The sequence below is a fragment of the Thunnus maccoyii genome, chromosome 9, assembly GCF_910596095.1.
Source record: "Thunnus maccoyii chromosome 9, fThuMac1.1, whole genome shotgun sequence".
In the NCBI taxonomy this organism is placed as follows: Eukaryota; Metazoa; Chordata; class Actinopteri; order Scombriformes; family Scombridae; genus Thunnus; species Thunnus maccoyii.
Genome location: NC_056541.1, coordinates 6053230 through 6080109, shown reverse-complemented (window position 1 = coordinate 6080109; position 26880 = coordinate 6053230). Strand labels below are relative to the sequence as shown.

Here is a 26880-nt window from a genome sequence, read left to right as displayed (position 1 = left end):
GTGAGTGTAAAGTTATTTAATGCAGTGTAAGTTCTGATCTACTAACATTTAAAGCAGCTTCCATTAAGTATAAATTTAAAAAAAAACAACAAATTGGGCTGCAACCTATTTTCAGTATTGATTCATTTGGCAATTATTTTCCTAACTAATCATTTATACGTTGATATGATACGTTGTGATTTAGTAAATATTCCAGCAGTAAGGAGACAGTTGTGCAGGAGTTCTCATTGTTTTCAAGTTGCACCTTCCTCTGACGCACCTGTCGCTAATTCAGGTGTGCAGGAACTTTTTTCAAATGTTCGGTCTATAAAATGCCAGAAAATAATTAAAAAAAAATACCCCTGATCAAATGTCTGTTTTTTCACCACCAACAGTCTAAACCCCAAAAATATTCACGCTACACAACCAAACCTTCACCACTAACCTTCAAGTTAGAACCTGATAAATTATTTGCACTTTTGCTTAAAAAAAATGACTTAAAAGATTAACTGTTTTATCATAATAGTTGCATTTTTTGATGATAGAGCATGAACAATTGGACAGAAGCTGCTAAAAAGTACATAAAATCTTACATGATACAATAACCTCTAATTGATTTGGATTCACATTTGCACTTTATCATTAGTTTAGATCTCAAACATGATAAAATCACTTGTACATCATGATATTATTCTGTTTAAATTGACAGTAAAGAGCTGAAAGAATGAGAATGTCTGTTTCTAGTTTCATCAGGTCATTAAAACACACACAGAGTCTATCAATCAGTGATGTGATTGACAATCTGCTGTGATTTGGTTTCACACCAAATCAACTGTATATCTATTTATCTTAACAACACACTAGTCTGAGTGTTTTGTGAAGCCCGTCGCTTCAGCTCGCTCGGTGTTGCCTTTAAAGCCTTTGTAAAGTGTTGGACTCTGTGATGTCGGCCTACTTTGTGCATGAACGTACATATCTGGACGTTTTTTTTTTTTAGGTACGCGTGTGCCCTTAAGCATGGTGAGCTTTTCCCCTTCTTCCTTCAACCCAATCCCTTGAACATCTCCATGGTAACAGCCCTGTTGCATAACACAGCGGTTGCAGTGTAAAGCCTTGTATTCCCATCTCCTTGGAAACAGAGCCCCCCCCCCCTCCCTCCCTCCCTCCCATTCCACCCCACTCCCCTCCTCTCTCTGCGCTCCTTCCTGGGCACTGAGCATGCTCAGAAGGCAATACAGACGCAGAGGAAACAGGAAAGGCAACTCAGAGCAGATTCTCTCTTCAGAACGCACTGTTACATGAGCACAGTGCAGCTCTTATCATCCTCACTATCTTCAAGATAAGCACAGCAGGTCACTTACAAGAAAGACTGTGACACATTAAGTCAATGCCTGTAACACTACATTTATCATAAATACCAGGGGTCAGAGGTCACGACTATAGGCCTGCTTTTGTAAAAGTCTTTGATTTATCATAAAAATTTAAAGCTTTCTTATAATATTTGGATATATGCCTTCAGATAACTTATGATTATTTTGATTTTTGATGATTAACTGATTCATAGTTTAACAGCTTAAAGGGCAGGTTCACAATTTTTCAAGTCTGTCTTAAAACAACACGTCCTTTAATCTGACAAATCCAGATTGCTTCTTTTGTCCAACCAACAATCCAAAGCCCCAAAAGAAGACTGTATCCACATTTGAGAAGCCAGACAGTGAATTTTGGGCATTTTTTTTTAATCAATTACCTCAATTGCAACCAGTTAATTCTGTAGATTGACATATTGATTCATTTTTTCACCAGTCAGCAACAGGTTTCATGCAGCTTCCTGTCGGACTGAGCTAGAAACCACTGAGTTGTTCTAACAGCAGGGAAGTTATAGTCATCTGTGTCAGACAGGTGCCGCCATCAGCTGGCTGCGCTCTGCTTCCCGCCAGACGTAGTAAATTCACATCAGTACAAATAAAAAAAACCCTCTGAAGTTGTATCTCTGAGTTCAAAAGTCCTGAACGCCTGAGAGCAAACTAGAGTTCACTGATAAGGCCGAGCACGTCTAGACACTCACTCATACTATACGCTTAACTCTGTGTACTTTGTACTTCCTCAAAGAGTCCTGTCTTTTACATGTCTGGACAAACTGACAAGGAACTGAAGGGTTTGCCCCAGTAAACATGGTGAAATGTTAGTGTGGACTAAGACTGCAGTCAAACACTTTAAACTGAGCTGCGGAGCCTCAACTGATCAATTCAAGGCCCGTTTTGCAACATCCGGAGCATTTTAAGATGTTTAGTCGCAAACCAGAGTTTTTTTTTTAAATATACTTATGTTAGTATTATACTCATATAGGATATGAAACGATTTGTCAATCAACAGAAAATGTATCTGCAACTATAGTTTCATTTTCTTGGAAACAGAAAGTGAAATAAGCAATTTCAAGACGACACCATGGGCTTTAGGAAATTGTGACTGTAATTTTTTTTAAAATTTAACAATATTCTGATGTTTTACAGTTTTTTTTTAAATACTTTTTATAGATTAATAATAGATTGATAGAGTAATTCATACAGAAAACAGTTGTCATTTGCAGCTATAAAAATGTTAGATGCTTTTGGGTTTTTTTTAAGAAGTAAAGCAAAGTTGTTTATTCCCATCAGATTGAAACCAGAGTAGAATTAGTCATGAAATCATGTAAAACGGCATTAAATACTAGGTGTTTTATACTGTATATACAAGCCTAATTAGACACACATTTAACTTCAAGCAATCATCAGGATTCAAACACACATCCACAAATTCTTTGCAGGCGCTGGGTGACAATAATCTGCACAAAAAGACCAAAAAAATATCTGCACGCCGCTTCGTCTTTCTCAGTTCTTCTTTTTTATTCTACACGTGGTCACCCTTCGACCACAAATGGTCTCCCTCGGGTCCTCTTTTTTTTTTACGCATTAATCTCCAACCTTTTTCGAATACAGAAATAAACGTCCCTGTACAAGTTCAGCGTGTCCTAGTACTGCGGAGACATTCTGCTCGTGTGTTTACATCATGTGTGAGATTATTTTCGCTGTATCAAAAAAAAAATTGGTGGAGGCTGCACCATTGACTGTTCTCTTTAAAAAAAAAAAAAAAAAACAACAATCTGAAGATAACACGCCGAGCTGTGCCAAACCAGTTCTGCCCCGGATCAGATGTTAGCTTTGATGAATAAGTCTTGTAGCTTCCCTGCTGCTCTGTACACGAGGATATCTACTAGTGTAGCACAGTTACATGGAGAGCTGTTTCCTCCCACACACACACACACACATTCCTCTCACACAAGTGGAAAGGAAGGTCACTCATATTTCCCCTCGCAGAAGGCTGGCACACTTGTGTTTACATTTCAGTCCCTTACACCCCCCATCACTATAGCAACTCATTTTCTTATTTTGTCATACTATGTGGGTGTTTTTTTCACTCATTTCTCTTGTTTGTAATGTGCAGAAATAAAATCACTACAGGCTAGATGTAAATGATGTAGCTCAAGTAGTGAAGGACGTGCACGTTTTCTACATTTCTTTACGCTGAAGCGGAGATGTGTCGTGTTTTTCTGACGGCACGTAGCTGGAGACGGATGACTCGGAGACACTAGAAATCTTGGAAATTTAAATTTTTTTGGCAGCATCTTGGTGAATTTGACACAGTTTTAATGTGTCGGCCCCTGTTGCGCTGAAGATGTCTAGCCATGACATTACATTAAAACAATTAAAAATGATAGAAATGTACTAGTCACACTGCTTGAGGGCAACACCCAGACAATTTCTTAGAGTCAAAGTTGGCATTTTAAGACGCAGGTTAGCGTGGGAAGTTCAAAATATCTCAGGATGAGCGAGTGTGAGAAAGCTGAAACAACGATTACGCCGATGAAAGAGCCAAACATTTTCAGCAGTGGACGTGTCTGTACCTAGAATGGTTTTCTCTCCGTGTGGGGGAGGTGTCTCATCACAGGGAGGGCCAAGATTTTAGAGTGGAAATGTACAATTAGTCTGCTGAGTGTACACACACACACACACACACAGACAGACACACACTCAGACAGACACACACACACTCAGACAGACAGGCAGACGTTTTTACACACAGATAACACTGCATCCCTTTGTTAGCTTTTATTGCATTTATTTATTTGAATCACTAACTGATTTTTGCACCTGATACCATCGCAGTATCATCCCGTCCGACGCTCAGCCGACGCACCTGAACTCACCAGCTGGGAGAAAACTACCGTTTCAGCCCGGTGGCGCAGTGTATAAAACAATTAAAAGCATGCAGAGTAAACAAGACTCCAGCACTCTCAAAGGATGGGAGGAGGGATCATCGAGCATGTAAATACTTGTCGATGCAAATTAGTAAACGGTGAGCTTCATCCAGGAAGAAAAAAAAAACCCGCAGGCCAAAATATAGCCTAATTTACACTTTTCCTTCTTTTTTTATCTCTTTACGCCAAAGAGCATTTTGTTATTTCTTTCCTTATTTACATCTAGATCGTACACACAGTAGTGAATGTGTAGTTTTTTTTTTTGTTTTGTCTGTTTTGAAGCGATGCGGTGCCCTATTCCTGCTTTAGCCGACGGCAAACATGTCTCCTCATGAAGAGATTAGTGAGTAATAATGGCAGCTATGTGTTTTTCCAGTCTTGAGTATTGTTGGTTATTCATCCGTGTTTGCATAATGAGCAACATCTGTCTTTCCCTTGTTTTGGACTCAAATCTAAAAAGCCAAAAAAAGTGGTATATCACATGAAAAAATATGTGTCACATGACAGATATATATATGTATAATCTAATCTTTATGCATTAACTCATTGCCCCCCCCCTCTCTCTCTCTCTCTTTCAATCTGGCTGTAGTGTGAGCCAGACCCAGTCATCCCATGCATACAAACCTGCTTTATCATTTCCTGTATGGGTTGTGCTTTTCCTTATTGGACTGCCAGCGTGCCGGCATTGTGCTGCCCGCTAACAGATGATTCCCACTCAACGAGATGAACTGTCACATCAGGAATGTTGTTGAAGGAAGTTTACAGAAACGTCCCTCATGTGTGAAATCGCTTGACTTGGTCATACGTAAAAAAATGCCACAATCATGTTTACAATTAGGACACAAACATTAGTCAACCCCTGATTGTTCTCTTGTCATCAACTTTAGATAAATACAATATTGATTTTACTGAATAATATGTACTAGATACTGTTATCATTTATTAAAACTCAAATCATTTTAACTAACAAAGTGGATTTCTCAGTAGGATTCAGTGACCGAGGCCTAATGTATGTTACTCCATGTTTCAATCAAAGCAATTTCTTACTGTTCTACATTTTTCAGAGTTCATTTTTTTCACTTTTTAAGAACATTAAATAGCAGAGCTGTGCTTGAACGAAGCGCCACAGCTGTTTTTAAGGTCGCTTCAGACTTTGCGCTATTGTAATACAGTCATAAGAGTGTACCTGAGGTGACCTTTCTTGTTCTGGAGCCTGTTTGTCAAAAGCATGTTGAGACTAAGATGATCGTAGACATACAATGCGACTAAGATCATCTTTGCCTAAAGATAATTTTGGGAAACAGGGCAAACGGGACATGCAACCTCTTGTGCCTCTTCCCCCTCCGGCTCAGTGATCATGTGCAACTGCATCCTCTCAGCAGGGCGTACAGTAACCACGCTGACCCACAATATAACAGACCTGCTCGGGAGCAGTGACGACCTCTGACTTCAGCTGAGCTGTGTTGTTGCACTAAACTGCTGGCTGCAGGAAACTAGAGAGGTTTGTCAGCAAACAGTACTCGTGTAGCTCCCGTGTAAAGTTAAAGGTTCTGTAGTTTGTTCCACTCCTACGTTCTTCTTCTCGCTTTTGTCTAACAGATACTCCGGCGCTGTTTTCAGATCCAGTCTGTCTCAGAGGTGTATTTTGCTGTGGAAGATGCTGCTAATGCAGAATGAACATTTCCTCATGTTATTAGGCACTTCACATTAAAAGCTTTCCACTGGCAAACCACAGGAAGGAAGCAGCTTTTGTCACCGAGGTTAGTGCCAGACTGCTGCTGTTCGGTTGATCCGCGCAGCAAGATGTGATTTAATGTCTCGATCTGGTTTCAAATAAAGAATCGACCACAGCGAACCCGGTTACATAAAGAGCAGCAAACCGGCAAACCTCCGACTCGCCTCGAAACAAGCTTCACTTTTCTCTCTTGTTTCATAGAAAACCACTTGTGCCGTGCCCACATCACAGGCTCCGAGCACCATCGCTCACGGCTCGATGTGGGTATCCCAGCTGTGTGAAAAGCGGCGTTATTGGCAGCTGTTGAGGAGGTGTCAGTGCTGTCTCATGCTACTCTGTTGCAGGGATTGCGGGTATCAGTAAAAACAACCTTCAGCTGGACAGAGGAGTAGTTAAAGTTGACAATAACGTCACTTATTTCTAGTTTAAAGGCGACCCAAGATTGAATGGGACAAATTCTGACTGATCTGGTGACTTTAAATAAATAGTCTTGTCAGATTCTTTGAACCTGCACTAACTGATTTTTTTTCTTTTGGGACATTTCGGGGGCAGCGGAAACAATTTGCACAGACACAACTGTCACATCATCACCTTTTGAGTCGATATGTGTAGCAAACAGTTGCTTATTTACACATCCAGCAGTTACAGAGCAACATTATCATTCATTTGGAGTCGTGTTTTTGTCCACCTGGTGAATATAAGTCCAATATTCACTCTCTTTTAGCTCTGTTTTTGCTCTATACCAACTCCTGAGGGAAATATCTGGCTCTTTAGCTGCTAAATGCTCCACTATGGTCACCAGCTAATTGCTAACTGTGTCTTTTCGGAGGTTTAGTGCTGAGCAGGTTGTGTACAGTAGGTTTTTCCTCTAAAAACAAAGTGAACCAGAACAGTAAAGTTGCAGCCAGACAGCTAAACAATGAACTCCATAAAGTCGAAGGGAGCTGCAGAGTGAGGTTTAATACTACAAGCCGCTTTTAAGGATTTATGAAAATCTTTTGTTCGGCATTGATGTCTAATTGTTATTTTCTATCTCTTTTTAAGCTCTGCCTATGACCGGGACAACAAGATCCGCGTGGCCATTAAGAAGATCAGCCCTTTCGAGCACCAGACGTACTGCCAACGCACCCTGAGAGAGATCAAAATCCTTCTCCGCTTCAAACATGAGAACATTATCGGAATCAACGACATCATCCGCACGCCGACCATCGACCAGATGAAGGACGTGTATCCTTTTTCCAGACGTTTCTCATAACTAAGCTCAGGTTGTTGCTGTCGTGTGATGCAGTTGGGCTTCGGGTTGAGCCTCAGTGGCATAAATAATGTTTTCTGGGTTTATACGACGTTTGTTTAGCATCTTAACTACCAAGAATCCTGTGTTTGACTTGCTAATAGTGTCGGTTTTCCTTTATTTATGCATTGTTATCAGTGAGGTTTGTCTTACACTCAAGCTTTCATGTTGAATCATAGTTGAATGGAGGGTTTTGAGTTGTATTTTATTGCATAATAGTCTCCTGTCACCACATATTTGGCAGAAACACTCTTCACTGTAGCCCAGCAGCGACGATAGCAAACTGGTCGAGTCCATAGCCGCTGTCTGTTGCATAATATAGTGTGTGTGTGTGTGTGTGTAGTTTTATATTCACCTAAAAGGGAAGCCCGCAGCTACTCATCTCACCGCTTTCTGCTTTACAGATAACACGAGCAGTCATCCGGACAAAAACAATAAACCCTTACAGATAAAATATCTCTCCTTCCCAGAAACGAGCTTTCTTCACCAGCAGCTCTTAACTGAGGCCGCACCTTGGCCAAACTTGGATTTTAGTACGTCGCATCTACACGAGCCCCGGTTTATTTAACCGCCGCGACACTTCAGGGCCTTTGAGATCTGACTCAGTCTGTAAGTGGCACAAAATACCGATCAAGATAATCGTCTGAGATGAATGATGTAAAACCACAAGATGTTGTTTTGTAGGACGTATCCACACGGTCCAGTCGGGAATCTAAAAATGTGACTCACATATCATATTGACGGGACAAACTTATGTATGTTCCCCCCAATATATTAAAGTAGAAGCTCTTTAACTCGGCACCGTGCAGATATATTGTCCAGGATCTCATGGAGACAGACCTGTACAAGCTTCTGAAGACTCAACACCTGAGCAACGACCACATCTGCTACTTCCTCTACCAGATCCTACGAGGGCTCAAGTACATCCACTCTGCCAACGTCCTGCACCGCGACCTGAAGCCCTCCAACCTCCTGCTCAACACCACCTGCGATCTCAAGGTAGAATCACCTCAGCGAAGATTAACCAGCGTTCAGTCTCCTCCACCCAAACTGTATTCTTCTCTGCAGGAAAGACCTTTTTAAGCCTTTTTTTTAAAGGTTTTAGTTTAAATTTTAGCTTCTCGTGATGGTTTAATGTGGTTCTGTTAGGCACGGTGATCCAACGCACACATTCACTGGCAAAGAAAAGGATCAGTTAACTTACTAAACATGCAAGTAAACATTTTGTTGCACAAGTTTCTGATTTCTGATTTAATTTTGTGATGGGGGAACCTTCATCATGTCAGAGGAGGACAACATGACAAGTGAGGCTAATATTAGCTCTGACAAGTACAAATCAGCCGTGCAAACATTACTCTGGAGGCTCTGAATATTTTCTCCGATCCGGTTTACTTTGCGTCTTGTGTCCTCCGATGTTTTTAACCATTCCTTTTTTATTGTCTTTCATCTGTCCTCAGATCTGTGATTTTGGTCTGGCTCGTGTGGCCGATCCCGACCACGATCACACTGGTTTCCTAACAGAGTATGTAGCCACCCGTTGGTACCGAGCACCTGAGATCATGCTCAACTCCAAGGTGAGTGTCCTCAACCTGCTGTTTATATATATATATATATATATATATATATGTATGTATGTATGTATGTATGTATATATATATGTATATATATATGTGTGTGTGTGTGTGTGTGTGTGTGTGTGTGTGTGTGTGTGTGTGTGTATATATATATATATATATATATATATATATATATATATATATATATGTTGACATTGATTATGTTATGGGAGCATTTCTTTCTGAATCATGCTGATTATCTGCTATAATTCAGCTGTAACACCAAGGCGCTAACACTGCTAATATTAGGGCCTTTATGCTAACTAGGCCTAGCCAGGCTTAGCATATATTATATTCTTATTTATGTAGAACTTTGTGTAGCATTTATCATTGTATGTTTTTTGTAATATGCATTTTTATCGTCATGCCCTTTGTAAAATGTCCACTTTGAAAAAAATGGAGAGTCATGTGACTCAGATGTATTTATCACACCTGTGAGTGCTCATGCAGTTGTGCTGAGCGAACCTGAAGAAGCTACAGGCGAAACGCGTCGTTCGCTCCTAATAAAGTCACAGTATTTTCACCTTATATGTTCGTGCGACCGAGCAGCACCTGACTGAAAATACTAGCTGTGCATGTGGAGTTCTGTGCTTTTGATATATTTTATTCATGTTAATGTTCTATTTATTTCTATCCTGTTACATTCAGATGTATTCACGACTGTGTCTTTCTGTCCGTCACTCTCAGGGATACACCAAGTCCATAGACATCTGGTCGGTGGGTTGCATCCTCGCTGAGATGTTGTCCAACAGGCCAATCTTTCCTGGGAAGCACTACTTGGATCAGCTTAACCACATTTTGGGTAAAAATTCTTCTTTTTATATCCATTTTATTTTATGAATGGGAGTCGCACTGTGGTATTATTTGTTTTAAACAAACAAGATACCAGGAAGAACTGCTCAGCCAGCGTTCACATGTGAGTGTCACTTTTGGGGGTTTTTTTGGCGAAGATAATTTGATTATGGTTTTCACACCTTGTTCGTACGTTTCTTGAGAAAGTCCCTCTTTCTGTCTGGGGAAAATACAAAGACTTAAGGACAGATGTTAATTTAACATCTTTGGGAGGTAACGATATCAAGACAGCAGCTCATTCTCAAGCAAAAATAAGATTTTAGATGACAAGAAGAAGGTTTTACTCAAGAATTGAGAGGTTTACTCCAGTCTCGCTTAAAGTTATCTCTTTATAATTTTTTGATTAATTAGCAGATCATTTTTACAATGAATGGATTAATTATTTGGTCAATGAAATATCTAATTTACTGTGATGTATGTCGAAGAGAAACAGCAAATCCTCACATTTAAGAAGCTGGAACTAGATGATGTTTGGCGTTTTTACCTTAATAATGATTATTGACTGTCAAAATAGTAGAGGGTTAATTTTCTGTTGATTGACACATCGATTAATCAACCAATCATTGCAGATCTATCATAATTGTATTCACAATCTGTATTATTATTTGTGTATAAATAATGTTGTGCAAGCAGTATAGATGTGATCCTCCTAAAGAAATAGTTCTGTTTATGTAGAAAGTGCACCCATCTGTCTAGATTATAGATATTTACAATAACTTCATTATGATAAACATACTTAAAGGACTTCATGATGCCTCTAAGTTGAGATAAATGTGAGTCTTGTCGAGAAAGGCAGTCGTGTCTTCGTACAACTTTAGACTTGAACTAAAATTTCACACTCGTCAGTAGCAACAAGTTTGGCTGTGCCAGTCCATAGATAGTTGTTAATATGTGTTTATCGAGTCGTACTTTTTGTGTCTTGGTGCTAGACCGCATATGGCTTCACCCATCTGTCGTTCAAACTGGGTTTTTGTTTTTTTTTCTCAAGAAAACTTCCCAACGTAACTGAAAACTTTTAACAAGAGCTGTGTGAATATTTTTCAAGAGTTGTGTGTCTGGAAGTCGTCTTATAACGTATCAAATACTAATCGTGTTTAATGATTTTTTCTGTTTGTCCTTCAGGGATCCTCGGTTCTCCCTCTCAGGAGGATCTCAACTGTATCATCAACATTAAGGCCAGGAACTATCTCTTGTCGCTGCCTTTGCGCTGCAAAGTGCCGTGGAACCGCCTCTTCCCCAACGCTGATCCCAAAGGTCAGAGCCAGGACAACCTTTTCCATAGATAAACATGATTCCTACTGATCATGGAATTATTTTTATTTTTTTTTTTAGAGTATTATGAATGTTTGAGAGGTGATACTGCAGACGAGGAAGGATACATCAGCTAAAACAATTTCCTGAAGAAGATCCTGGACTAAATATTGTTTTATAGAGATAAAACCTTCACCTAGCAACAAAGCAACACAGCAACGTGACTGTCAGTGTAGGAATCCTGTGAATGGTCGTGTTTTAGTCTTTTATTGTCTTACTATACAAAGGAATGTGTCCAATTTGGGGAGAAAAAGGATATAAATAGATTTTTAAAAACGTGTGCACATCTTTCTCATTCAGAATCCAAAAAAATGTAGGTGATTTCTGCTTCCCAAGGATTAAAATAAACTTAGAAAACTCTAAAAATGTTTATTACATTTAGAAAAAGTAAAAGTATAAAACGTTTCAAGCACAAATTCTCTTCTTCAGGTATAGAGGTAAACAGAAGAAGCAAAAATCAATAGCTTTACCATTCAGGTTCATGAATTTTTAAGTGACTTCTTCATTAAGAATAATCTAACTAGAGCATCTGTTCAAATATTCACTATGTCAGAGCCGGTAGTGGTTGTGGAAAGACGAGCTCGACCAGGAACAAGGTGCAGTTCAAGTCACACAGGTTGTAAAATAGTTTGAACGCTTGCCGGATTATAAAGATTTAAGTCCAACTCCTTTGTTTTTTAATGGTTGCTGGACAGAAGAGGAGAGATTATACTGTGTAATACTGTGTGAATTCTTCCAATTATTTTCTCAATTCATCATTTTGTCTTTTAAAATGTCAGCAAACAGTGAAAAATGCCTGTTTATAATTCCCCAGAGTGAAAGGTGACTGCTTTACATGTCTTATTTTGTCAGAACAGTCAAAAAGACAATAAGTTTATTATAATTAATGATAAAAAACATTGAATCTTTACATTTGAGAAGCTTAAACCAGCTAATTTGGGCATATTAACAATTATGCAATAATCAAAATAATTGCTGATTTAATTTTCTGTTAATCGGTTAATCCTCTAATCATCGCAGCTCTAATGTTATGTGTAGTCTGTCCAGTTCTATAGTCATTTAACTTTATGAATCTTAAGTATGATCAGGGGTTTTTAAAACGCTTTAGTTCAATAAATCAGTCTTAACATTCAATCTGTTTAAATCAATAATTGAAATCTCACAGTTTCCTGGCAGCATGTGGGGGTTTCATGGCGCCCTCTAGTGGACAATCCAGTTGATTGTTGATGATATTGATCACCTGCATTATTAACTCTTTCTGTCTGTCTTTGTGTGTGTTTTTGTGCTGCAGCTCTGGACCTGTTGGACAAGATGTTGACCTTTAACCCTCACAAGAGGATCGAGGTGGAGGAGGCCCTGGCGCACCCCTACTTGGAGCAATATTACGACCCCACAGATGAGGTGAGCTGCTTTTTTTTCAATCACATCCTGTTTTCATATCAGCTGTGTTGTAAATAGCTTAAAATCAAAAGTCTCAACATTACATTTAGATCAATATTTCCTTTCCGCTGCCTTTTGTAGCCTGTTGCCGAGGCCCCGTTCAAGTTTGATATGGAACTGGATGACCTACCCAAAGAGACACTGAAGGAGCTCATCTTTGAAGAAACTGCACGTTTCCAGCCTGAATTTAGATCCTAACATCTCACACAGGTAAGTCCACATCACTGCAGTCCAGCCCAGAACATAAAACTCCTCAGAGAGAGAGAAAGAGAGAGAGATGTTGTTCAGAACTATAGTTACACAACAACACGGCTGTTCGCTGCACTGAAGTCACGAAACTTTTCAAGGTTAAAAAGATCAGGGAGATCCTGGTCGTGGTCCGAACCCGCCTCCGCTGCTTCATACAGCTCGGTGGGTTAAATTTAACAACTCACCACTTAAGAGTTTGAAGTAAAAAAGCCCTGAAGAGTTTTTTTTTTTTTTCTGACATCACACTTCAATATAGAATTTTGCTTTTGTAGAGTATGAAATAGAGGTACTTCACGAGGATAAAACCACTTTAAAAGAACCATTTACCTGAACTGGCACTTTAAAGGAACAGGACCAGTATGATTCTGCTTTATTACAGTCTGTTTGCAGCCAAAGCAAAACCTGAAACAGTCTGTATTTACGGAGGAAAGACGGACGTCTACAGCAACTTGAGACTAACATTCAGACACTAACGTATCCTTAAAGTAACATGTTTCCTTTATAAACTGATGAGGAAATAAAGTGTTTGTAAATTTCATATGAAAACATATGAATAGAATAGTTTTATGGAAGTTAAATGTTAAAATTCTTGAAATGTGGAACAATATGAACAAGGTCACATTTTATTGAATGGATTTATCTGTTGACCTTCAATACATTATAATCAATTTATAATCTTATTTACTTATTCTTCGATCAGACGATACTACAGTTGCAATTATAAGTCGCAATAATCAATTAAGAGAAAAATAATTGTCAATTATGTGATCATTCATTTATGATTTAAGTCATTTTTCAAGCAAAAATGTCAAACTGTCTCCAAGTACAGCTGTCATTTGTGAGGATTTACTGCTTTTCTTTCTCTTTCGTTTCTCGGATTTTGATGACATCACCTTCACCGTCACAACTCTAAGTAACTTGTGATTGCCGTTTTCTCTCTTTTATAGACCAAACGATTAATCAGTAATGAAAATAATTAGTTGCAGCCTTAAACAAACCCTTTTTTTCTTTTTTTTAAAAAATTAAATTAAATTTTTTTTTTTTTGCGATTTAACTTTTAAACATTAAACACTACATTCACAACCAAGAGGAACTGAACAGGCCAGACAGAAATAAACAGATAGATGAAAAGAAACAAAATAAATACAGAAGTTTTTTTTGTGTAAGAAAATAAATAAATGTGCTTAAGGTATCATAACAAGTTTTATTTTAGCTTCTGCACTAAAACACAGGCATCACATCTACACTAGTATTTAAAAAAGTCAAAGAATAGACTCAGTTCATGTTTTGTCTTTATTTAAAGGATCCCTTTATGATCTTAAAGCAGTTTCAAAGTTTTTCCACTCGTATTAAGAATACATTTCTCGAGTGAAAAGTGTTTAAATGTAAATATCCGATATGTAGGGGTGTAACGGTTATGAAACCGAGACCGAAACCGAGACACAAACATCCACGATCTAAAGATGCGGTTCCGTCTTCCGTCTGTGACGCCTTCCCTGCAGCCTCTCATTACCTTACTAATGTAATAAAACTCTCACATCCCCCATGAAATGACTCATTTTACTATCAGAATTTGATCCGTTCAGTCCGATAACATTTGGAAAGTCTAGAAGAGCTGCATGATAAAAATTATTTGATCCTCATTCAAGTAAGCAGAGAGCTAACCGGAAGCTCTGGTGCAGATTACCGTAATTACCGGTAATGCAGAAACAAAAAATTAACAGAGCAAATGGAAGCAGATCAGAAAACTTAAGAGGCTTCATACTAAAATATGAGCAAATATACTCAAACAGAAGGAAGTAGAAATAAAGACCTGTCTTTAATATAAGTCTGCTTCCAGTAAAGGCCTGGTATCCTCTGCAGTTGAAGGAAATAAAGGCCCCGACTACTAGAAATATGGTAATTTTGTTTACTTGGTTAATATGCAGACTGCTACTCTGCAAAATTCATTTATGTTCACTTAAAGTTAATTTATAAAGTGAATGTACCTTCACAGTGTTCTTTAGTGTCTTGATATTTACAAATTGTCCTTGATTTAAATGCACAATATATAATGTGTGTACGTTACTAAACATTAAATCAGTGTTTCTCCTACGCTGTTCAGCAGATACAGGACATCCGGACGAACTGTGAGCCGCCGATAACTTAAGATCCAGACGTCTGATGACTAAAATCCTTCATACGGTTAAAAGATATATAGACAGATAACCACACCGCTGACGCATGAGCAAAGAGGATATGATGTCGTTGACTGCCGACCAAATGAAACAGACCGTTACCTTGATTAAAATGATGGATTTTAAGTTTAAAAAAAGAGGCATGAACCAAACCGTGGATTTAGTAGAATCATTACACCCCTATTGATGTGACAAAGGTAGTTTTTTTTTTTTTTTTTTTTTTAAAGATGTTGAATATAACAACAAAACTGAAGCTGCGTCTGTGCAGACTCTCAACCATCGATATCAAACATTATCATTTCCTGCCAAAATAACACTCCTCACACGCGGTGCCTTTTGTGCTGCTCCCTGACAGGCCTCTTGTTGTGATAATAACTATCAGTCCTGCTCTTTGTGTCGGCGAATGTAATTACCGTGTTTCCTCTCCCGCAGCATTGTGATGCATAACACGAGTCTGCTGAAAAAGGAACAGAGTGTGACATCTCCTAAATTAGAGCAGCCACAAAACAACGTCGGCCGCTCTCCGCAGAGCCGGTTTATGCCTGCTTTAAAATGTATTCTCACATCTTAATTCATCACTTTAGTATTCATAACTTCACTTAATGTGTCTTTAACATAATAAACTATTTGCAGCTGTAGTAACATTTTAACTAATGTAACCCAAGTGATGCCAGAAGAGGTTTCTCATTAATTAAATCAAAGTAGTCGCCAAAGCTTTTTAATTAAAAGGAAGTTCTTACATTAATCTTTTAAGTGTTAATTGGTGAGATCATTGTTTTCAATTTTTTTTAATTAAAATAGTTGCTTAGTGTTGTTTGTTGTGATGCACGTTAGAGTCTCTGTAGGTGTCAAGCTTTGATAATAATTATAATATAATAATAATAAACAAAAGTTACATTTATGTTCGGTGTTATTTACAAAAAAACTTTTTTTTAAGGCAACTGAAAAATTTTCACACTTTAACTTCCATAGAAAATGTTCTTTAATGCTCACAGCTTATCTGACATTGTTGTTTTTTGGACAACACAATGTGTGTTTATGTGTTCCTAATGTTAAATGTCACAAGTGAAATCAGTATTGTGTTAAAAAAGCAACACAACAGACATAAACATGTTTTTTTTTGTCATGAATTATTATTTAAAATAAAGACAAACTTGTGATCGCTGGTTTTCTCCTCCCTCCAGATGACTCTGTGGACTGGCTTCTGCGTTGCCACTGCTCCTCCCCGCCTCCACACTGTTGCTGTGATTTGTTTTTTTTTGTTTTGTTTTGTTTTGTTTTGTTGTTTTTTTTCTTATTCTCCTCTCCCGTTGTCCACATCACCTGGATTCCTTGGGTCTCACTCGTCAAGTCCACTTTGCTCAGGAATGGCGTCAGGAATCAATCAATCAATCATTCTCTCTCTCTCTCTCCTTTCTCTCTTCTCTCTCTCTCTCTCTCTCTCTCTGAGGTGAGGTGAGGGTGGGGTCACATCACAGCTTACAGTTTGGGGCTGGGGGGGGGGGGGGGGGGGGGGGGGGATTGATTTTGTGTTTTAAGCCAAGATAAACAATTTTTTTTGTGTGTCTTTAAAGGCGTTTGGCTCTGGCTATTCCTATTCAAGACCTTTTTGTCCAGTCAGATGACAGTGATAGACTAGCTGTTGTGTTTTTTTTTTCGGTGCAACTGTCGTGGTTATAACTCTGCATACATTGCACAAGCAACGGTAGATTACTCATAAGAATCATCCATCAAAAAAAAAAAAAAAAAAAAAGGCCTTTTTTTGAATTTTCTAACCTTTGTCGCACTGTTACAAGGGATAACATGATCTCTCTTTATCTCTTTTCTCTCTCTCTCTCTCTTTATTTCTCTGGAGGAAAGAAAAAAAAATTAAAAATCCGAATTAAATCAACTGATTTATGCAATGAAATCACATAATCAACCAGAGACTTTACGGGCCACAAAGCCATCACACGGTGTTAATGAGGATCTATATTTTATCAAAGACCTTGTATTTTATCCTTAACACACACACACACACACACACAGAAGGCCCAAATGCAAATACATACATATTAATATAAATATATATATATATATCTACATATATATATATATATAGCCAAAAGAGTCTTAAGATATTTTAATGACGAGTGATGCTAGAAGATGAATCTGATGAATTTATAACTTTTTTCCCCCGTTTTCATCTCTCATCTGCTTCAGTAAGATGTCAAGTTGTGTATAAATGCACCTATTTCAGCATATTACAAGCGCAGCGGAAGGTTTCACCATCAATTTTTGCCTTAGCCATGACAAACTAAAGGAAAAGTCAGTTTATTTCATACAAGTCTGTATGTACAGTATGATATTTTTCATATGTGGTGGGGGGGGGGGGGGGGGGGGGGGATTTCTGCGCCAGGACTAGAAATCAGTTACCACAACAGAACTCGTTTCGTCCGGAGGAGGAAATGTTGTGCCTCCCTTTTTTCTTCTTGTTCACTGTTTTTTTTTCTTCTTCAGTCTCTCGTCTCTTGTTAATCTCTCTATCGCCTTGTTAGAATAAAACTGTGCCCTTTGCATGACTGTTATAAGCTCTGTATACAAAGACGACGATGTTAAGTGCCACACAAGCCGGGCAGATCCGCCAGGAGAGTCCAGGCTCTTTCTGTTCTACCTTTTGGTGGTATATCACACTTCCCGATCACATGGTGCTTTTTGTCCTGTTTTCTTTCTCGTTTGCTTTAGCATTCTCTCTTTGTCTGTTTTTTTTTTTTTTAATTTAGTTTCCATTGTTGTTTATTTCTACAGATTTACTCAGATTTCGATCTCCTCGTTTTTAGCTGAACTCCATCTGCATGCTGAGACGTCTTGTTTTTGCAAATAGGAGAATAACCATATATCTGTGTATATATATATATATGTATATATATATATATACATATAAATATATACCAATAAAAAAAAACATGTTATCTGAACCTGAGAAATGGGATCCAGGCACGATAAAGATGAAATAATACTCAAATGTAAAAGATCATGTTCTTCATTTGGTCCTCTGTAACATTTTTTTGCTTTAAATTGCACATTTTCACGCTGATTGGCAGTGTCAGTACCAGCAGACGACTGCAGTAGAACTAAAAAAAAAAAAAAAAAAAAAAAAAAAAAGTACAAAACTGCAGCAGAAGTCAAGACCATATTTTCACCTCTTGTCAGTAACTGCTGATTGAAGACTGTTGAAACTGAAGAATTTATATCAAGTGAAATTATGACTTTAAAGATTAGTTGTGGATTTAGAAACTATCCCGGACAAAAGCGTAGAGACTTCATGTGTAAAAAACAGCATAAATCAACCAATTCATTTGAGTAGCACTGCAGCGTCCGACGGCTGTCGTTTCAGTTTGTTTACAAGTGGGCCTCAGATATTCAGCTTCGTGGTACACCCAGCCTTTTACAAGTCACAGTACGCCCAAAAGAAAACTCAGCTCATCTGGTAATATGAGAGACCTAATGAATGAAAGAGAGAAGTATTATTCAGGACACTAAAGCATCTCAAAGTAGATTAGTCAAAATCTACCTGAACGGATTCTCCAAGAATCTGACTCCGCTGGCACTTAAAAGTAAGAAATTAAGAGATTTGATCATTTCAGAACTGTCCAGCTGCTTTAGCTGATTCATGACAACTTTCCAAGAGTGAAAAACGATGTATATGGTCTGCGACAAACGTATTGGGGCCGAGCTGTAAGCTTTTGATTCTTATTCTGCATTTGCTAAAACATGTTGAAGTGCAGGAAGATGTGATGTCGCTGGCTGAATTAAACCTTAGCGGGTGGAGCCAAAGAACCGCAGTTTTATTTAGGTTTTTTTGTTTTGTTTTTCTGAGCTAAATGATGTCAGGTAGTTGAGAAAAGAAGAGGCTGATGCTCTGCTTAAAGGCTCTCCAGTCGTATTCAGTCATCACTGTCAATTTGTTTCTTAACTAAAGACTTCGGATTAGCAAAACGACAAATATGTGATCATGACAGATACGAAGATTCCTAATAATTTCCTGAAAGTTTCCTGAAAAGAATTATTTTATTTGATGCTAATCATAGATGCTAATCAATTGGTGCACTTAAATTGAGATAATTTCATTTGATTGCTAAGCTAGCAAAACACGGAGATCTTAAAAGGATAGTTTGACATTTTGGGGAAATATGCTTATTAGCTTTCTCGCTTATAGTTAGATGAGAAGATCAACACCACAGTCATGTCAACACAGTGAAATATGAAGCTCCAGCCAGCAGCAGCAGGTTAGCTTAGCTTAGCATAAAGACTGGAAACAAGGGAAAGGAGCTAGCTTGATTCTGTCCAAAGTTTTTGAAGAATATACCTACCAGTTTTAATCAGTACAAAAACCGAAGTTCAAAAACAAGAAGTTGGGATTTTACAGAGTGTTATGTGTGTAGGATGATTTCTTGGCAGGGAGCAGTGACTTCCTGGAGTCTTTGCTGGTTAACTGGCAACCTCACAATGGAGACAAGTTTCCATGAAGTTGCTGCTCACAGCTAAAAATAGTCCCTCACATAAACCTTTGTAAAACCACAACTTCTTTTTTACTTTGTTTTACTTTACAGAGACAAACTTAACTGTTTCACCTGTTTCCAGTCTTTGTGCTAAGCTAAGCTAACTGTAGCTTTATATTTAACCAACAAATATGAGAACGGTATCAGTTTTCTCATCTAACTCTCTGCCAGAAAGTAAAATAAGGGAATTTCCCCAAAAGGTCAAACTATTACATTAAGTCAGTGCACAGCGGGTGAACTGAACTCGCAAAAATTTGCAATTTGTCTGCAGACAAAATAACATAAGTGAAAAATAATAATTGATGATGAAGCAGTTGTTTCAAATAAATGCCTCTTTTAAACACAAATAACTAAACTCAAATATCTTTTCAATCTGTCACTCTGTCCTTTGTATTTTCGCTGTAATTAGTAGCAGATTACATAGTACTTATCAGGAAATTTTCAAAATTTTTACTTGAAAAATGATAATAATAATAATGTACCCACAAAAATAACATAAATTCATACTTTTTTTCAATTCAAATGTTGATCAAAGTTCCAAGTTTTGTTGGCTCTGCGCACAGAGGTTTACGTCATCTGATGACATTTATAAAAATATTTTTTTTTAAAAAGTGTTTATGACCAAAACTTAAATTGCAGAAATGACAGTTTTTTTGCACTCTAAAATTTCACCTGAGCAGACGCGAGGTAAATATTCATCTGTCCCGATACTCCTCACACTCACCGTATACGCCCGTCTGTCACACGACTATTAAATGCACTTGCTTCTACAGTAGTTGGGATGGGATTTATAATCCGAGGTGCCTGCTGGGACTTGACTTGCCTGTAGATAGTTTTTTGTTTTTTTTTTTTTTGTTTTTTTTTTGGGAGGGGGAGGGGGGGTTTAATGAGAACATTAAGGGCACTGGAAACCTTACTGGGATTAGTTGTATGATAAGCTTCTGCTGAGTTCTTTGTGCAACCTGTCTGTTTGTGCCTTTTTTGATAGTCTTGATATCCAAGATTTGATGTGCAGCTTTTGTTTAGTCGGGACTCCGTTGTAATCGCAGTATACGCTCTTTAAAAATGAACACAATCAAGTCGGGGGGGGTGGGAGGGACGGCGGGTGGGTATACTTATCTTTCAGTTATGTAAATTTTAAAGAGATTTGTTGCCACAGCTGTGTGATTTGTGACTGTATTGAAAAGATGAAAAAGCAAAGATTTATATTTTTTGCGTTACCCTTTTTCCTTGAGCCTATTCTTTTTTTTTTTCTTTTTTTTTCTTTTTTTTTGATGTTTTTGTGCAGATATTTTTATTGTAAAATGAATGTTATGTTTTTATCAGACACTAATCTTGTTTGAGTTGTCTCCAGTGGAACTACTTCACTCTGTATGTTTTGATCAGTATAAATCTTTAATTGTGTAGTTAACATTTCAGAAAGAAAAAAAAAGGTCCTTGGTTGTATTTTAAAGGTTTCTGTTTGACCTGCCATAGAAATTGTTTGAACTGATCGGTCAGTTTTATTTTGCTGTCGTGTGAAGGATTTGACTTGAACGAAGCATTTCTTTGCTATTATTAAAGACTGACTGCCACTTTGAAAAAAAAAAAAAACATCTGGATTTTTTTTATGTTTGGGGGTTTTTTTTTTTTTTTTGCAACTCTGCCATGACATTTAAATAGACGTTCATTAAAAAACAAAAACACTGTACCTTCATTAACATTTCTGTGAATTCTCTTTTTCTAAGCCAGAGTGCAAGAAAAACACAAGAAACTTCACAATTCAAGATAATTTCTTTAACCTTCCTTAACATACAGAATTGCAAAATTTACATTTATTGGAGCGACACAATACTCAATTAAATGTATTTAATGAGAAGATTTGAGAATAATTAATAAATAAGATGTATTACTCATAAACCCACAACTGCCACCTTTAATTTTACAATCATATATTCACTTTAAAGGCCAGATAGGGAGTCTGCAAAAAAAAAAACAGGGTGTTAAAAGTCCTTTTAATACCTTCTACCTTCTAATTAACATTAGTTATGTAATATTTTTGTATCTGATTGCTGGATTTCTGAAGACATAATACATCTGTAAACTTAAAGTGTGGATTGATTAGTTTCCATCACACCTGAAGCGAACACTGTCGCTGCTCGTTACAGTAGCTAGCTGCTTAATGCATTTCTCTGCCACTTGTCTGAGTCCAGGTTGCATTAATTTAATTACATCATTAGGAATAATTGTTATAAACTGCTGGGAAGTATAAATGGAACAGTAAATGGAAAGCACTTATACATTCACCCGTTCACACACATATTCATACACTAATGGCGCTAATGGCTACCCTGTAAGGTGCCAGCCTGCTCATCAGGAGGGGAATCTAATGCATCCGCACGCACTCAATTTGGGGTTCAGTATCTCACTCAAGGACACTTCAACATGCGGACTGGAGGAGCCGATCTTCTGATTAGCGGACGACCTGCTCTACCTCCTGAGCCACAGTCATTAAAAAGTATTCTAAGCCATGTCGTCTTTACTGGTTTTCCATCATGCTTTCATATTTTGACCAGTATGATGGTGAAACAGGTGTTAAATAACTGCAGCTTTAAAGAGAAAACTTGGTCAGAAAACAAGCTCTTGAACAAAAAGTTTAGAAAAGTTTTTAAAGCTAGTTGTGAGTATGTATCTGTCTTAAAACAAAACTCACATTCTTATATCTACCGTTATCACTGGCTTCAATGTAAGAGTTTGGATTTTAGCAGTCTGACACAACCCAGTAGGTCCTTTCCAAAGTTATTGTCTTTGTGTTTATCTCTCCGCCGCAGCTCAGCAAGTAAACACAGTCCAGAGAAAGAGGATTTTGTTTTTTTTAAACTAATACCCATTTGATTTGTCCAACTAAGACTGCTGAAGCCTAATTTTAGCTCCAGCTAAACATTAGAGGATTTTATGCTGAATAAAGACTGTGGATTTTGGCCTCCCGTCTCTTCCATTGAAATCTGATTATGAATGGATCTTTTCTCAGCCAGTACAAACAGGAGGAGCAGGGACCAGTAACTCTGCCAGTGTTACATCCGGGCATGTGAGGCTACGTTCACATTTTATGCTGCAGTGGCCCAAATCTGATTTTTTTCACTTAAGTGTGAACAAATCTGATTTTTTTTGATACCAGATCTGGGCGACTTGCGTATGTGGTCCTCATATCTGATCTCTGGCGATGCAGCTGCTGTCAGAACAGTCAGATGAGAATTGATGTGGTTCTTTTAAGTGTCGTCATACGGACGCGGGGTCAACGGAGACACGAGGAAGTTTCAAATTTGTTGGAAAGTTATGGAAAAGCTTTTATTTATTGTCGATTTTATTCTATTTGACTCTCTCACCAATGACGTTATTGTTGTTATTCTTGATGCAGCTCACATTTCAGTTAAATCTGTTCATTTGTGGTATTTCAGGAGCTCAGAGGAGCCGGATACATGTCGCTTACAAACATGAATATGAACCATCAACACAGAAAGACTGGATCTGACTTAAACCCTGACTAAACACCCTCTGACTGCTGAGTTTTTTCCTGGATAAAATGTGTGTATATATGCTGTCTGTGGTGTTTTTTCCCTGATGAAGGTCTGAGGACATCATGTTTCATACAGTATATTTGTGAATTAAACGTCCATTTAATTCATACTTCAGAAACGTCAACAAAAAAAAAGTCAGGTACCACAGAATCCAGCACGATGTTGATCCTCCTGTACTCCTTTTATTAACTACATTTCAACCCTCAGACTCAGACAGATCAGGTAAAAATTGATTGTTTATTGATGAATTTTCCTTCACAGTCTGTCACTTAGACTTTGTAGTGTGTAGAAATGTAGATGAGATGGTCACCTGTGAAGATCTGAACACTAGTTTCTCATTTTGGAAGAATTTATTTACTGATTTTAAATTGTCCACATGTGCTTCCCACCTTTTCATAAAGTTTTGGATCAAACATACAGAAAATACTGTAAAATAATAACTAAGAGGAATCAGTCACAGCTATTTATTAATAACTTGTTGGGATTTTATCTTTTGACAACATAATTATAAATTCTAACAAAACATTTGTAACGGTACAGACAACAGACACAAACTTGCCTCCACTCAGACAGCAGGATGTGAAATGGTAACGTCTGAGCTGATTTTAAAGTTTTGATTCTGACATTAATTAAACCCGAACCTGCAGTGATGAGATCTTCAGAGTTAACGAGGCTCTTATCTCGTACTGTCGGTGGTGGGAAGAGTACTGAGATCTTAATATCTAAATAAATAGATCTAAAATACTCATTTACAAGAATAAGTCCTGATTCTTACTTAAGTTAAAGTGTGGGCAGCTAAATGTACTTAAAGTTTCAAAAGGAAAATTATTTAATATGCAAAATTAGTACATATATATTATTGGAATATTAATACTGATTCATTGACATGTAAGTTTTTAATAGCAGCATATTGTTGGCTAGTCTAATCTATAACAATGCTATTTTATAGTTATAAACTGATCATATACATGATTTTATGTATGAAATGTTGATCTGAAAAGTAGCTAGGAGTTATAACTGCAATTGTTTTTTATTTTATTTTTTTATTCATTTAACCAGTAATTCTCTTGAGACACATCTCTTTTAAAAGGGAGACTGGGCCAAAATGGCAGCGTACAATCAGTGTCACAAAGTTACATAAAAACACTTTAATTTACGTTCAGATACCTCAAAATTGTATTGAAGTACAGTATTTGAGTAAATGTACTTACCAAAGCATATTGTTGCTGTTTGCTGACAACTTTACACCAACCTGAATAAATAAAGGCTGATGAATGAATGTCAGATCCGATATATATTTAACATGAACTCTTGATGTTCAACTGATTGAATAAAATCACACATTTTAACCATTAGATGCTGCAGTGTCCTGTAGAGGGCGCTGTCGCATTTACTATTAATATCTACTGCAGCCTCCCTCTGTCTAGTCAGCAGTCTGATTCATAAATTGATGCCATTCACATTTGTAGCCTATAAACCAAACTCCGATATTTCTTTAATGATTATAAAGTTGTAACACATTTGAACTACATTCTGAAGATTAACGGACTTTAATCTGTTTCTGCTCATTTAACGATCTTTATTTTCAAGGAAGGAAGATAAAAACACGTTTATCTTATTAAATCTAAGAACATTTACACAAATTTCAGCCTGTTTGCGTCACAAATCCATAAAAGTGTGGACAAAAAGGAACAATTAAACGAAAAATTAAATCTATAAATTATTTTAAAAGATGATACTGAAATAAAACAGTTATTTTAACTCTGACATAAATATTTATAATAAAACTACAGTAAACATCACTATTCAACGTCTATCGATGCCATTGATTTTTAGGGGGTTTGTTTACTTGCTGTGCTTCGACCACGTGCTTGCAATGCGGACACGCATGCGCGCCGTGAGGTATTGGCGTTTGGCACCGCACGCGTCTGTCTCGGTGGCGCGCACAGCCAAAAACAATCCTCGGCCACGCGAGCGCGCATACCAGAGTCTGTTCTCGCGTTGATTGGCTGTCGGTATCTAGCCCCGCCCTCTCTCTAAGCTGATTGGGCAGCCGGAGACTCAGCTTGTCACTGATTGGACGCTATTTGTAGAACCGGCTGTGTAGCTAGGCTATTGCTGCGTTCACGTACATCTCTAAAGCTCAAATTTAAGTTTTTTTTTTACAGGAAAACGTTGCTTTCAGTTGTTTGTGTCTCAAGTAGCAGCTAAACGGCGCCCACAAGACTCTGTTTTAAACTCTCTGAAGGCCATAAAGGCGAAGTGACAAGTGCAAAAACATTAGAAAGTGTGGATTATGTACTGAAAATATGCCTGATGAACAGTATAGCAGCTGTTGACATGGTGTCCAGTGAACAGCTGTTATTACCCAATAAATAAATAAATAATAAATGACTCCACGTAGGCCTAAATCAAGATGTGACAATTGTGTTTTAAGTTTCCAATCTCACTCTAAATCTTAAATCTGCACTTCTAGAATTAAAAGATGTGTCATCTGTATTTTTCAACCCTGAAAAAGCAATTGATAAACTGAAAATAAATGTTAAAATCTGTGTACTCTGACTGTTGTACTCGGGTATTCGACGTTTCCTCAATTCTGATACAATAAAAACTCAATGTGATTTCAACTAAACCGTCTCCATGACAACTGAGCAACTCCATCTGCAGAGGAAGACACCGAGATGTGGTTGAAAGCTTTGGAAACAGTAAGTTGGACTTTGTGTTAATATATATATTTTTTAATTTCTTCTTTCGATCATACAATTATTTATTTTTATTTTTAAGTTTTGGATTTTAACGTAAAATTTTAATAATATTTCATAGTTCTGGTTTTATTTTATTGAATAGGCTGAATAGTCTTTTTTGAACTATGTTTTTTTTTGGGGGGGGGGATCATTGAGTGTTTAATGTCTGACTGTAAACCACATTTCCTTTGGTATAACACTAAAGTTGAAATTCCTTTCATTTTTCCACGTTGAGTTTCTCTGCGCTCAATCCTCCTATTCCAGGAAATCTCATATTCCCTGCAGCACTTAAAGGCAGCACCGGTAGATGAAATAAAACGCTGCTTTATTTGCACTTTTTATACAAGTTTTTACACCGTAACCAGCTCACACGCTTCACTCTGATGAGACTATAAACAATTTAAAGATCTGATCAGGCAGTCTCATCTGACAGAAACGGTGTCCTGGATGTTTTTGCGCATCACTCAAAGCGCGCCGCGCATCACCAGCGCTAATTAGGATTTCAGTATAAATGGCCGCAGACGGGACAGCTCAGCCTGTCCTGCCGCTGCTGACGGAGAACTGCTGATAGAGAGGTCAGAAAGCTGCAGGCTGCTCCAACATGCACACACTCTAAGCTGCCTCACGGATGGGACTCTACTCAAACCCGGAGATATCCCGCAGATTTCACGCTCCAGCGCAGAGTCTGTGGCTTATAAATGCAGTGAAAATCCACCGAGGAGATTGATGTTTTTTGGAGACTTTTTAATGGCACTCGGCTCGACCTAGACAAGCTGCCGCTGCCTGTATGGGACGGTGACGGTGTCTTTTATTTTTGTTTTTGTTTTTTGGATGTATTCAGACTCCCGGAGCTCCAGCGGAGAAAACGATTTCCTCCACCGGGTTGTTTTGGTTTCCGAGGGGGGGAAGGCGAGGTGTTTTTGGGGTGAGTGCAGAGCCAGTGACCTGCTGGAGGACAAGCATGTGTTGGTCCGAAATACGACAGTAATAACCCTGTAATGCTGCTTTAATATCCCCTTAGAGACTCATAAAGCATGTGTCTGTGTGGTGAGTTTGTAGCTGGGATCATACTTTATGCTATTTTATGTTTGTTT

At 37.9% G+C, this 26880-nt stretch overlaps 1 protein-coding gene across 3 annotated transcripts in view; it reads left to right on the top strand.

The window, feature by feature from the left end:
* mapk1 (mitogen-activated protein kinase 1) overlaps positions 1–16427 on the top strand; it is a 32705-nt gene extending 16278 nt beyond the window's left edge. For 2 of the 3 annotated variants that reach the window (XM_042421757.1, XM_042421758.1), the window contains exons 2-9: positions 7053–7235; positions 8109–8298; positions 8757–8873; positions 9603–9717; positions 10890–11021; positions 12370–12479; positions 12600–12728; positions 16129–16427. In XM_042421757.1, the coding sequence (XP_042277691.1) occupies positions 7053–7235; positions 8109–8298; positions 8757–8873; positions 9603–9717; positions 10890–11021; positions 12370–12479; positions 12600–12716 (964 nt within the window). In that variant the 3' untranslated portion in view covers positions 12717–12728; positions 16129–16427. Of the gene's footprint in view, positions 1–6014; positions 6034–7052; positions 7236–8108; positions 8299–8756; positions 8874–9602; positions 9718–10889; positions 11022–12369; positions 12480–12599; positions 12729–16128 lie in introns of those variants that run through there. The other variant, XM_042421759.1, reaches the window with a different exon arrangement.
* Positions 16428–26880: the final 10453 nt, after the last annotated feature.